The sequence below is a fragment of the Manacus candei genome, unplaced genomic scaffold, assembly GCF_025592945.1.
Source record: "Manacus candei isolate 608988 ecotype Guabito, Panama unplaced genomic scaffold, ASM2559294v1 h1tg000014l, whole genome shotgun sequence".
Classification (NCBI taxonomy): domain Eukaryota; kingdom Metazoa; phylum Chordata; class Aves; order Passeriformes; family Pipridae; genus Manacus; species Manacus candei.
The window spans coordinates 14,461,955-14,475,802 of NW_026138062.1; the positions used below are offsets into that span (position 1 = coordinate 14,461,955).

Consider the following 13,848-nt stretch of genomic DNA (forward strand, 5'->3'; position numbering starts at 1 on the left):
AACCAATGCATTAAGAACAACTACAGAAACAGAATGGTCAAGTTATTTCCATGGTAATTTGCACAGTAGGTTTCTTCTCCAAATCTGTTGTACAAAACACAATAAAAAAATATATGCATGTTTTCATAAAATAAATATTTCCCATCTAACTGAAGACTACAAAACAGGACAGAAAATACAGGCAATTTACTTGGGGGGATCCTTAATTACTTCTCCCATTCACACACTTCTGCTGTTACTTTTCCCTAACCTTTAAGAACGTACTAATACAGGGTGAAATTAAATATTTTAATGATAGATTTTTTATTTGTGAATACTTCAAAAGCCTCCAATCATTGAACATATTATTAAAAATTCAAAAAATTATTTAAAAAATATAACCCATTCCTAATTACATATATAATGCAGAACAGTTCAGAAAAAGATAATTTGCTTCTTAAATTTGTTAAATTAACAGTACTATTTTTAGTAATCATAGTTGCAAAAATAAATCGTGTGTACAGTCCAGAAATCTGAAATTCCTCCTTTCAATTGATTATTGCTAAAGAAAACTGTCATGAGAAACAGAAAAGACACAAGGTCATACATAACTTATAAACCTTAGACAAGTTATGTCCTGCTTTTGAGTGACAAAACTTACAAGCTAAAGCTAAGAACATTTTGAAGGCTCTATTGTATAAGTTCATATACAATGAAGTATATTGTTCATTTCCTACTTTTAACAAAATCATCCCCTAAAAGTTACCAAGTCTGCGTATTTCCAGCTTTTAGTAGAGCACTGGTTGAAGATCATGAAATAGATAATTTAGGATGCTAGATTCAATTACTGTCAATCCAATATGCATTACAGAAATAGTGATTAAAGTGCTACAGAAGTAAATATAATGCACATCATGGTTGCTGGTTAGAAAACTAAAGTAAATTTTCTTATATTTATTTCTGCAATGTGAGAAGTAAAACCAAGTGCTGTGTATAGAAGCTTCCCTTTTTCTTAAGTATGTTTTTCAGAAAGCCTTCACTGGTGAATTGTCAATGAAAATATTTCAAGAACTGTTCTATTCAAACAACACACGCAAGTCTCAGGTCTAACATGTTGATTTTAATGCCATGCAATTCTGCTCACAGAAGGAGTTTTAAAAAAATGCTGTCTTTTGCCTTCAAATTTAGGTCTGACCAATGGTTTCAGGCTTAGTGTGCCAATAGCTACTCATCAGCCACCACCTATCACTTTGGTACAAGCTTTTCTGTGGGTTGTGGAATAGAACAGAAAGCAGCCATCCAGCACCCTGGGACTGAACATACTTGCTAAGACAGACTACTTCACCTGGAATACATATTAGAACGGACTTATGATTTTCATTAACCCAAAAAATTTACTCCAGAGCTCTACGTAAACAGAGCTTGGAAATCTCAGTATTTCCCTTATCTCTTCTTCCCCTCTTAGTCACTAGGACTAGAAGATTACCACATGGATTTTTTTTTCCCCATTCACATTTATAAATGCCACAAGGTTCTTTTAAACAAATCCAATCAAATGTAACCAAATCTGATTTGATTAGACAAAGGGAGTTCTGGGATTCTAGACCCTCCTCAAGTCATTACTTTAATCGTTGATGATTTTCTTGAAAGCATTGAGGGTTTGTTTATATTAATACTTTCTGAAATAAGTGGCATGCAGAAGTTAATTATATTTTTAAGGGTTTATATAAATATTTTGGTAATTTCTGTAAGCAACATAAGAATACTGAGAATTCAACATAAGAGAGAAGTAAAAGTGTAATGGTTTACTTTGATAGAAGAAAGGCTGCACCATTCTCTTAGTGATGTACTGAGACAATTAATCTTAGTGCACCTTCTTGGGTTCCTTCCAAAGTGTACTGGAGCATCAATTTGGACACAAGTGTTCTTAGGAGACACTGGTGGAGTCAGGTGATCAGCTCCAAGGTTAGTACTAATACAATTACTAAAGCAACAACACTACAATTTAATTTTAAATAACCAATAATACATTTCACTCAAGTACATGGTAAATCTAACTGACAGGTAGGCAGCCTTCTGTCAAACCAAGCTAAAAGCTGTTCAGAGAACTGCTAAATAGCTGCTTTTGACATAAAGCTTATTTTGTATTACTAAAAGAACTAAACTTTGGGGTTTGCTCTCATCACACCCCCAGCAGTTCATTTCTGTTCAGTGACTCACTCTTGGTACCAGTGCTAGTATTCATGAAGCCACACAATAAATCTGACTGGGGACAAGCAATCCAAATCAAAATTAATATTCCTTTCCTTTTTCTCTCCCCCACAAAAAAAATGTCCCTCATGCTTTTAGGAGGGACAAATCTTAAAATGTAGCTGGTTTTGCAGTTACGTTTGTTCCTATGCAAGTTATCCTAGGTTTGCTCAATCTATCTAAAACACCCATCTGGAAGTTGAAGCTATGTCCAAACATTCAAGACAAGGCTCCTCATGGAATCTACCCTAATCACAGAAGGAACACAATTCTGAAAAAAAAGTATTGCTTCTCTGTACTAACTCTAGACACCTTAATTTTCAAAAAAGGATCACTTAATAATACCAGTAAATTTGTTCATAAGACCTGAAAAATCCCACATTGTTTAAAAACTCCCTTAATATATAACAGACAATTTATTACATTTGCATTAACAAAGCAAAAAGCTAGGTATAATCCAGGTAACTGAGATCATATGTATAAAAATTTATTAGACAACACAACTTAAATTCTCCATCAGAAAACTACATACCAGTTTTGTGAAATCCCTGACCTTGATTTTCATTTTTATGTTTCCAAGCAGAAATGTTGCAAGTTGCATTTTTTCCAAATATTGTAGTATGTGTTTTTGCCTTTTGGAAACAGGATTGCATCTCTGGAGATTTTGCTCTCAGCAACTGATTGTCCTTATGGCTTAAAACAGAACACTCCTAGATCAATAAGGAAAAGTTAATTTTAAAACCATTTTCACAGAAATTCTCCACAAGAAATAAGATCCAAACCTACTATCTGCAAATTTCAAGTACAATAAGTACCTTAAGTACCGTCTCTCCCCTTCTGAAATGAGAAAGAAATGAAATAATACGTTTTCTCTGCACAGATCTTTGAAACATGCTGTCAGCAAAAACCACCTCCTTTCGGAGCTCACATGCTCTGAATGAGCCAGACTCTATTCTTTCTGCCAGCAATGTCTGTGCTTTTTTATTTCCATTCTCTGGAGGTTCTCTCTCTTGTGAGAGTTGAATGAAGTACTTAATGCCTTCATACTTAAATACTAATCTGAAATGCAAAATTGGGCTTAGTCAGGATCTAGCAACTGAAAGACTAATAGTGGGAAAAGAAAGCTGCATAACATTGGTGAGTCCCTCTAGGTCAGGTTTGATACTATACAATTGTTTCTGGGAAGTACATTCACACATCTAATCCACGTCCAACAGGGTGACTGGGGCAAGACCTCAGAGTAGATGAATATTTTTAGATGTTAAAGATAACATATCCATCTCCTTTTAATTTTGTAAGGGCACATTTATCCTAGTCTTAAATGAGCAGAGTTCAGAATTTGATGTCAATGGTCTGTAAGACACCATCAGTCTGTACTTCACCTTGGCAGAGAGTTGGCTATTAGCATGTCAGATACAGAAGTGAAGTCAGGGCTGAATGGGCCTACTTGAGGATTTTTTTATAATTTGGTACTACGGGTCAGTATTGTCTGCCCTTCAAGCACTGTAAACACCACTAAGTCGCAGACTATAAACTACTAAGTTTGTAAGACCATAATACCGTAATTACTAAGTGAGAGGAGATGATCTTTGCTCTCTTCTCCAAGGAAAACAGCCTTGCTTCCAATTCTCTACAAGAAGCAGAACTCCTTCCGATCAGTCACAATATTATTGGTTTAGGAGTCTTGCTAGATATGTATTGTCTTTTGTAATGTTTTTTTCAGATAGGTAATCAAAGCACTTGTACTGTACCCAAGCAGGAAGTTCCCCACCAAGTCAGCATGCTAGGTATGGTCTAAGAAACTTACTAATGAGTTTATGAAAATCAGCAGCGGACGATTTTCCCCAAAAAATGTCCTTCTCCACAGGCACACATTTAGAAATTTAGCAATAAAAGAAAGCAGCAAGAACAACAGAAACAAAAGTAAGAGACAGACTCCAATACATCTGAAGCCTCACAACTACCATTCACATATGTACCTCAGTTTCCTCTGAAAAAACCTGCCTTTGTCTTAAAACACATTAATTTTATTGCCACCTTAAGATAATTTTTCCTGCGTTTATTCTCCATTTTCGACATACTTGAAATGACACTACATTAACATCTTTAATATCACCTCACTGTCTCGCCCCTCAGGCTACCTGGAACCAAACAAAATGGGGAATGGATGCTTTAGATGGGAAGCCTCTCACTTTTGTATCACAATTTAACTCCTACCTTTGTTCTAAGCATCTGAGATTTATTCTGAAAAACTACAGTATTCACATCATTTTCTCTGCAGCTGTTTTCAGTCCCCACAGTATCCATAATGCTGTTTCCATAAGTCTGTGTGTTGTAACCACTGTCCACCTGAAATCAAGAAGCAGGGCTTGAAAAATGTACTGTAATTGTAATACCAATAAATCCCTCGGATACTTGATATGATTTTCATTTGATTAACAGAACTTAATCCAACAAACCAACTACAATCAGTTAACAACAAAAGCAAATTGTAAGCAGGTTTGTCAGAATTAGCTTGGATTATGTTAAATGCATTGCTGTACAGAGCAACACAAAAATAATTTGTAATTGCTATGCTAACTCCACCGAGAGCAAAGACGGGATGGGAGGGAAGCGATAAAAGTCATGATACCACCAGCATGCCACAACCAATACAAGAAAATAATAATTACTTCCAGAATAATATATGTATTCAAAGTTATTATGTCCGGTTCAGTTTCAGAGAAGCAAAAAAAAATTTTATTTTTACCTGAATACTACTGTTGTCACAAGGAATTGCACTGCTTTCAGCAAGAGGTGACATGCACATCCGAGAGCTTTCAATACTGAAAGTAATGCCTGTCATAAAGCTGGTCATTGGTGTATTGCTATTGCCAATTGTTTCTTTTATCCAAGTGTTTTCCTCTGACACTTCAGCTGCATCAGCCATATCTACAGTATTATTTTCTTTTAAGCCTTCTATATCCTGAAATGATGACAACCTTTGATGACAAGATTCTGAGTGATCTGGTGCAATAGACACAGTTGCTACCACAAGACGTGTACCATGTGCAAAAGTATCACTGTCTTCCTGACATAAGTTTATTCCATTATCCATTTCTGGGAACCGAGCTTCTGCTGGAGAAGCATTTTCCTTGTCTTCCTCATCCTCATCATGAGTCTCAACTGCAATTGGTATTCTAATGACAGAAGTCTGATACTGGGCAGTCCCTCTACAAGCTCCAAGCCTCATAGGAGAGCAATTTTTAATTGGAGAACAACCATCTATGTAAGGACTTCTTGTACTTGGCGGTGTCATTCTATTCGAGGAAGAAGGAATATCTGGAGAACGAAATGTAAATTTTCTTTGGTCTGTAAAAAAACCAACAAAGCTAAATTCCACATAATAGCTAATAGAAGAAATTCATCATCCTCAAGGGCCAACTAAATAGCATTTCACTGACCTCAATCTCCCAACCAAATCAAACAAACAACCCCAAACAAACCAGCAGCACATACTAACTATCATGGTAAAGGCAAGTTTCTTTCCCATTTTTACCCCCAAATTTGTTTTCTGTGACATGGTTTACTGCACTGGAGACCTTCTATTTTCAAATGGCAATACTACACAGTATTCAAAGGAAAGTGTGTGAAGGCTGGTTCTGTGGGTTTTTCCCAAAGAAGTATCAATACATATATTCTATAGGTATTTAATTTTTGGCAGCAATAAAGTTTAAGATGATCAAACAAGTGAGAAAACACATATGCAATCTCCACATATAATGGTGTTAAATACCACAAGGCTCATAACATCAAAATCACGCATAAACGTGGTGTTAAAGCCTTTCCAGGTTAGGGACACAGCATGAAATACTGACATTTTCTAGAGCAACAAAGACACAAAATGTTTGTGACTTCTTCACTCATCAGTTTCATTTCAAATAATCTTCATGATTGCATGATTTGAAAACTCAATCTAAACATTCTTTGTCCATTGACATTAAAATGCTTCAGGTTGGGCCAAATCAGAATTGTGACCTGACAGTTCAGACATGTGGCTTTAAACTCCCTCCCACACTAGATTAACCCTTCTAACTTTTTTCACTCTTCTAAGGTCTCAATGTCTGCTTCTAAAATATTTTCCCTAGTTGATTTTTTGTAAGCATATACATTTCACTGTCTCACATATTTCACTGCTAAACAGTAAACGTGTCATATAGGAGGAGACTGCTGGTCTGCCAAGCATAATAACTTGTCTCCTAACAGAAATGGGTTCCCCTAAGAATTCAGCAGTTTTTATAACAAAACACTTTTATAATAAAAAAATTTTAAAATAAAAATATATGAATCAAGAAAGAACAACATATACAATTAAACCATACCTGAGAGTGGTGTTTTTCTTATGTGAAAAGCAATTGGTGAAAAAGTAGGAGAACCAGTACGTGCAGGAGACCCCTCTGAAAATGTGGGACTGGTTATACTTCCCAGACTGTAAGCTCTTGTTCCTCCCTGAATAGGACTTGAAGAAAACTGGCCCTTCAGGGAAAAAAAAAAAATAAAAAAATCAAAACCACACAGCATATTTTCATAACATTAACTTTGGCTAATATGTATATATAAAAAGTGTTCCAAAGTGTTTTAATTTAAAAGTTTAATATGCCAGCACTGAGAAAGACTAATCCTCTACAGTGACAATCTCTATCATTAGTTTAGCTTAAATATTTCAGTGCAGCTCTTTACCTGGACCTTATGCCTCCACACAGGAGAAGACAGCAATGGACTCAAACTGTCACATAATACCAACTAGGCCTACTACATCCATTAGATTTAAGAACTCTGAGAAACTTAAACAGAGAATTAATGCTATCTGTGTATCTAGTCAAGTATCTGATCTAAATTTCTTGCTCATATCAATGCTGATGAAAGTCAGCCACTATCTATATTTTAATGTAATCCATATTTTCTGAATTACTTACTTCAGCAGCAGGCAAAACAGGAAACTATTTCTCCTTAAGAAAAGAGCATTATACTGCAAGAATGTGACTACTATTCTGTTATAGGAATTCTTTACAAGGTTACCATAGTAAACTTTTTTTTAAGCCACACTATTCCTAGGGTAGTTTTTTTCCATGCACTTCAGCCACCAAACAGATGAAACCATATCACCTAAACCAGTTTCGCTGTGCTATGTCCACCCAGGAATAAGGTTTACTTTGTTTCAATTAAAGAACAGTCATTATGTTCTGTGTTCTAATAAATGTCTATTCATCTGAAAACTCTGGTCAATGGAAAAGGAAAAAAGTACATTTAGCCCTGCATTCAAAGATTCACATTAATGTCTTCCACTATAAATGAGTTTATGAGCTATCAGGGAAATAATTATATCATAAGTTCATATCAACTGGTATTTTAGAGAGTAGTTCATGCATTTAAACAGGACTTTTTTTGTATACACATTTTATGAAGAATAGGTTCCAACATGCTTTCAGCAAGTCTTTTGCATGTTTTAATTTCTACTTCCATTTCATAACACTAGAAAATAATTCCTTCTATACAAAAGAATAGCAGCACAACAAAATAATTTGATAAAATAAAAAGTCAGTAATATATTCTTTTAATACTTTTAGTTCACACATTTTTTTCTGAATTTGGAAAAAAAAAAAACAAACCACCATCCTTAAGTCTAGCACCTACTCCTTCATAAAGCACAACCCATCCAGCCCACGAAACAGCCACTTACTGAACTAGATGTGTCCAGAGGGCTTCTGCACCGGACTGGAGATAATTCTATTGAACAAAGCACTCCAAGTGGCTGACTACTGCATGGACTATGCAGAGAAGGGGACAAACATGCAGATACACTTCCATTTTCTTCTAAAAACAGCTTTCTTCTGAGTGATGAAGAGCTTAGATTTTCCTGAGACTGATCTGCAAATTCTTCAGTTCTAAAATATTCACCTAGAAATCGCAGGAAAAAGTTGTTTCCAATAAGAATGCAGAAAAAAAAAATCTTACTACAGAGAGATATATAACTAAATTAAAGCATTTAATCCAATTGATCAATGCAGCAAATCATTAATCTAATTAGGCACCTATCCCAAAGGATTGCTTGTTGCCACTACAAAAAGTCCACTCTGTCCACAAAGGTTCCACTTCTGCTTATCATCGCTTAATACTAAGGTCTGAATTAAAAAAAAAAAAGTATATATATAGGCTAGCATCTACTTACTGGTCTTTTCCCAATTCCTCACATCTGAGTTGCAAAAGTGCAAAAGTGATTATTTTACTACCCAAGAAAAACTAAACTAACTGGATATTCCTTGTAGAAGAAATTTTTAATGAACTCAAAAATTATGAGTTGATGGAAGCATTTGTTAAGACAAAAAACAAAGGCAATAATATGGTATTGCTTTTCTGTTTTAATTTTGATGACCCACAGTCAGGGTTGTGAAATTCAATACTGGGATAGCTGCACGCAGACGAAACCCTCTGAGCTGGTTGTACCCACTGTTCCCACATGAGAACAGGCCTTTCCGGCCTGAGAAGCTTGAGAAGGTGGCAGCAATTGCTTGACGTAGCATTTATAATCAGAGAGTTAATGTGGACTGTTGCCTCTGTTGCATCCTCACTCAACAGTCATGGCTTTTTTGCTATCACATAACTTCTAGTCACCACCATGGTTTCAGTTAAATTAAAGGCAGGGTTACAGCAAAGCTTTACTCAAGGTAAGGTTGGGCTATGTAAGTCTCACAACCAGTCATCTGTAAGTCAAACAGCTCTGCTGAGTTAAGTAACTGCTCTGTTTGGGGGAGGCAAGAGTTATCTTCTGCTTACTACCTTTTATGCATTTGTTAACTGTTAATCAATTTCATAGAATCATAGAATATCCTGAGTTGGAAGGGACCCACAAGGATCATCAAGTCCAACTCCTGGCCCTACACAGGACCATCCCCAAGAGTCACACCATGTCCCTGAAAGTATCATCCAAATACTTCTTGAACTCTGGCAGTCTTGGTGCTGTGACCACTTCCCTAGGGAGCCTTCTCCAGTGCCCAACCATCCTCTGGGTAAAGAACCTTTTTCTAATATCCAATCTAAACCTCCCCTGACAAAACTTAGGGCATTCCCTCAGGTCCTGTCACTGGTCATCGCAGGGAAGAGATCAGTGCCTGCCCCTCTGCTTCCCTTTATGACGAAGCTGTATACTGCAATGAGGTCTCCCCTCAGTATCCTCCAGGCTGAACAATTCCCAGTTGTCCTCCATATCCCTCCTTTTCTGTCTTTACGTCCACACTCAAATCATATCATTTAAGTCATGTCCTGTGCAACACACACTGTCCATTTAGAACACATACTTAAAACTTGTTCATTCATTTGGTTCTCAGTATTTCATAAGACAAAAACACCCAGCAAACATTTAGACATTCATAAATACAGATATTGCATGACATACCTAGTATTTTCTCTAAATTAATATCCACTGGCAAAGACAGTACTGTCTGACAAGCAGCTGCAATGAATAAAACCAACAAAATTAGCTTAGTGACCTTTTACTAAAACTGTAGACAAACATTCACTTTCAAATCGCACCACAATTGAGCTATTTAAATTACAGTTGCAATAAGGAAAAGTGTTAATTAAAGCTGTGATTCTGATTTGACAACACTATATGCAGCACATTAGGCCTAGAGATAAAAAACCCAGGAGTTGTAAGAATGCCTCTCTAGAGGCTTTTATGTTAACTGAGGAAAGAGGTCTCTGAAGAAAGGAAGGATTCAAAAGGAAATGAGAGAAAAATCATCAAATTACCCTGGGGAAAAACACTACCTATTTATCTAAAATGATATAGTTTAAAAGATGTATTAAGATTTCTGCTATTTGTTTGGCATAGAAAATAATCAAGATTCTCTAACCCTTAACAATCCAACACATTACAGGTTTCTTGAAACTGTAATTTACCCACAAACCTGAGGTTTATATTCACCTCTAAATTCAGAAAAAGTGCATACACTGAGCTGGAAAAAATGCACCCCACAGTCTTACAGGGGACTTCATTTTTTACTTCAGAAAAAATACCAGAGAGTATAACAGAATTAAATTACTATGAGAAATGGACATTAAAATTAATAGTACCATTCAGTTCAAGAAAAACTATTTCTAGAGGAATATTAACAAACAAATAATTCCCCTTTTAAATTAAACAGCCATTTAAAATGGGTTATTTTGCTTCAGAGAAAGCCTGTAATTTCAGACATTGCCTTTTACTCACCATTGCTCTTTCCAGGCTGCAAGCTTAGCTGTCTTCCAATTGGAGAAATGTTATTTAGATCAATGGCTGTAAACCACAGAAGAACTTAAATTTAAGCATGCATTGCATATAGAGTTAAAATATTTAATACAACTAAAGAAAATTTTTGCCTCAAAGTTTGGAAGAGATTAAAAAGGAGTACTGAAAAAATGTTACCATTATAGCTGATTAAGAGAATTTCAGCACCTTTCTATTCAAACAAAGCATAGTGAAATACCATCAGCGTTGATCAGACCTTTGTCTCCTGCAGCCTTCTCTACATTAGAGATTTAAAACAAACTAGTTTACACTTAGCTAAACAGGCTGTGTTCAAGTAGAACACATTTCTATAAAATCACTCAGTCTGGACTTGAGGTGAAGAAATATTTCAGGTTTTTTATACAGCTAAAGAACACATTAGACCATCTTCCTTTACCGCTCACTTTTCCAGATCTCAGATTGTGGCTCATGTTATCTGCTCAAAAAATGATGATCTTACAACTCACAATTAAAAATACACTATCAACAAGCTGCATCTCCTTGATAAAAACCATTTAAGTTTAGCCTTTTCCAAATCTTGAAAAATCACCACTTATTTAAGAATTTCCTACCCAACAATACTTCATATCTGACATTTGTCCAGCTTGTAGTCCATTTACTATGTATTCTGCTGGTTATATATAAACTTCAGTAACAATAGCATTAAGAATAAAATCTCACATGGGCATAACCATAATGAACTTAGGAAACCCAGGAGCAGTGACTATGAGTTAGCAGACGCTAAGACGACAACAGGTCTTAGCAACAACGGCAAGGGTAAAAAAATATGGAACTCCATTTCCCATATGCTTATATGGTGAGGAAAGCAGTCAGAATAAGGAGGACATGCAAATATCAGAAATAAATAGCAAAGTAGAACACTTGGCTATTACCAGTATCAACACTGCAATTCTGTATGCAAATTAAATTAGTTAAAAAAAAAGTTTATTAAAGTAAAAAGATTTAAGAACAAGAACCAAAAATAATAAAAAGGAAAAACTATACAAGACTTGATTAATAAATAATTCTTAAAGAGAGCACTTGGAAAGAACAGCTGAAAATCTATCAGTTGTGCCATATTTTATCACCAGTTCTTAAAATTTAAATTAAGATTGAAACAAATTATGCTTGATAATTTCTCCAAAAGCTAAACTATTTTGGACAGACACACAAAAGCAACTTACATTTAGTTGAATTAAATTGAGAAACTTGTTTGCCTTCATGTTCAATCCAAGGAGAAGGAACTATGAGCCTTTTTGTGAAAAACTAGAGCAGAATAAAAATAAGCATCTCAGCACTTTTAAAAAGTTGGTGATTCTCAACTTAAATTTAGATCAGTACCTTGAACGAGAAAAACTGCAGAACTTATTTCATTATTTCAGGCCCAGAGAGATTAAAAAAAAAAATAAGTTGAAGATCCCCATATTCTTTATGACACATAGCACCGCAGATCTTTCAGAGTGAAAACTGAAGAAAAGTTTCATTTAATAATTACTAATTTAAAAATTTGAACTGCCACTGCCTCACTTATTGCACAGTAGTTTAAAATAATTCTTTACAAATTTTCAGTTTGTCAAGTTGTATTTTGACAATTGAGCTATTTCACAGAAGTGATAAAGAGACACTGCAGCAAAAGTGATAAACCAAGGCTTTTTGGCAACATTATTAATGTATTTGGCTAAATTGGTTAGCAGTGAAACATCTATGAGTTACTGGCATTTCAGTCTTTTTCTTTGAACCAGAAATTGTATCTATCATCACAGCTGCACTATGGAACACCCTGATGCTGAGGAGATGAACACCATTACATAGCTTCAAGAAACACATGGCAAATCTTGTTTTCACAATAAATGCAAGACTCAAAGTAAAAGAAAAAAACTCAGCTTGAAACACAACTATTAAAGATGTAATTTTTATTAGAGACATGGTTTCAAGCTGTTCAGCTGCAGAATCTATTAGGTTATACCTCACAAAGACTTGTCTTTCTCTGCTGTACAAACGGATAGTAAAAAATAAAACGAAAAAAGGATGGAAATATATACAAGCTACGACAATAAAGTTGTACATCCAACTAAGATGTACATCCAACTAAGAACTAGACTTTGGAAGGAACAAAAGAAATCACAAAATTCTGCAATATTTTTAAAAATGCAATAAACCACTAATGGCTACTGTAAATCCCCAAATGCTCAATCATTATTTGTAACCTGAAGTTAACTATTTATAAGTTAGCTTACAGCTACACTCGCCAAGCTACAGGAAAGAAAAAAAATCTGTTGTTTTGTCCTACAGGTGTGTGAAAAAAGATGGGAAGAAAAAGAACACGTGGATTCCAACTACAATGGATGAGGATGCGAAATCACTTTATTACTGAAATATAACAGGCTTTTGAGTTTTGAAATCCTATAATACATGTGGACCTTTTTTTGGACAAAAAACAAAACAATATTTGATAGCACAAAGTTTTATTACCTCCTCAATAGCTTTTTGCCTTCTGTCTTCTGTCTCCTTATCAATTCTAAGTAACAAATGAAAGACAACTCAATTATCAAAACCATCACATAAGTAAGAAAAAATGTAAAGTCCAACCGTATAATAATTTATAGATGCTCAAGAGGAACTTTATAAATGAAATTGCACTAAACCCTAAATCGTAAGATTGTTTTTACTGTTATGCACAATCATTTTATACTATAAATTTAGAAATATAAATGCAATTTTCGGTTCAGTTCATTTGAAAAAGATCTGTACTATTTATAAGTACACATTTGCAAATCATCTATTTACTCCTTGTATCAGCAAGTCTAGACAAAAACTCAGTCACTTCTGATCTTCCAAAATTATGTCATATGAATAGATTTTACTATTAGTTACAGTGAGATTAGTCTTACACTACAAAACCAGGCAGAATAAAAAACTGGGCTACAAGGAATTGAAGGGCAACTGAAGACACTCCTGGAATTTGCAAACTCAAATTCCTGACGCAGCCCACTTTCCCAGCAGAGTTCTCTCTGCCAAATAGATAGTCTGCCTTATTTTCTTCAGTTTAGAATATAACATCATATTTCAGTTTCTAACAATGAACACATTCTCTTATGCAGCTTTTAACTTGTCTTTTAAAAAAATATTGTAGTTACTTCAGCCATGATGTACGAGATTCTATATTTATATTTCCTCTAATGGTCACCTCCTAGTCTCACTCAGTTACTACTATGGAATTTATGGTAAAATTTTTTGAAGCTTACAAATGTCCATCATAGTCTTAGCTGAATTGCATAATGGTTTCATATGCAGATAGTATACTTGAATTAGCC

At 35.0% G+C, this 13,848-nt stretch overlaps 1 protein-coding gene across 7 annotated transcripts in view; it reads right to left on the reverse strand.

The window, feature by feature from the left end:
* Window positions 1-13,848, reverse strand: part of BORA (BORA aurora kinase A activator) — a 34,353-nt gene that overhangs the window by 15,782 nt on the left and 4,723 nt on the right. For 5 of the 7 annotated variants that reach the window (XM_051780469.1, XM_051780471.1, XM_051780470.1 and 2 more), the window contains exons 4-12: window positions 13,007-13,052; window positions 11,719-11,800; window positions 10,478-10,543; window positions 9,662-9,718; window positions 7,949-8,166; window positions 6,591-6,744; window positions 4,979-5,580; window positions 4,447-4,578; window positions 2,762-2,939 (exon numbers count right to left, since the gene is read on the reverse strand). In XM_051780469.1, the coding sequence (XP_051636429.1) occupies window positions 2,762-2,939; window positions 4,447-4,578; window positions 4,979-5,580; window positions 6,591-6,744; window positions 7,949-8,166; window positions 9,662-9,718; window positions 10,478-10,543; window positions 11,719-11,800; window positions 13,007-13,052 (1,535 nt within the window). Of the gene's footprint in view, window positions 1-86; window positions 1,917-2,761; window positions 2,940-4,446; window positions 4,579-4,978; window positions 5,581-6,590; window positions 6,745-7,948; window positions 8,167-9,661; window positions 9,719-10,477; window positions 10,544-11,718; window positions 11,801-13,006; window positions 13,053-13,848 lie in introns of those variants that run through there. The other 2 variants (XM_051780467.1, XM_051780466.1) reach the window with 2 other exon arrangements.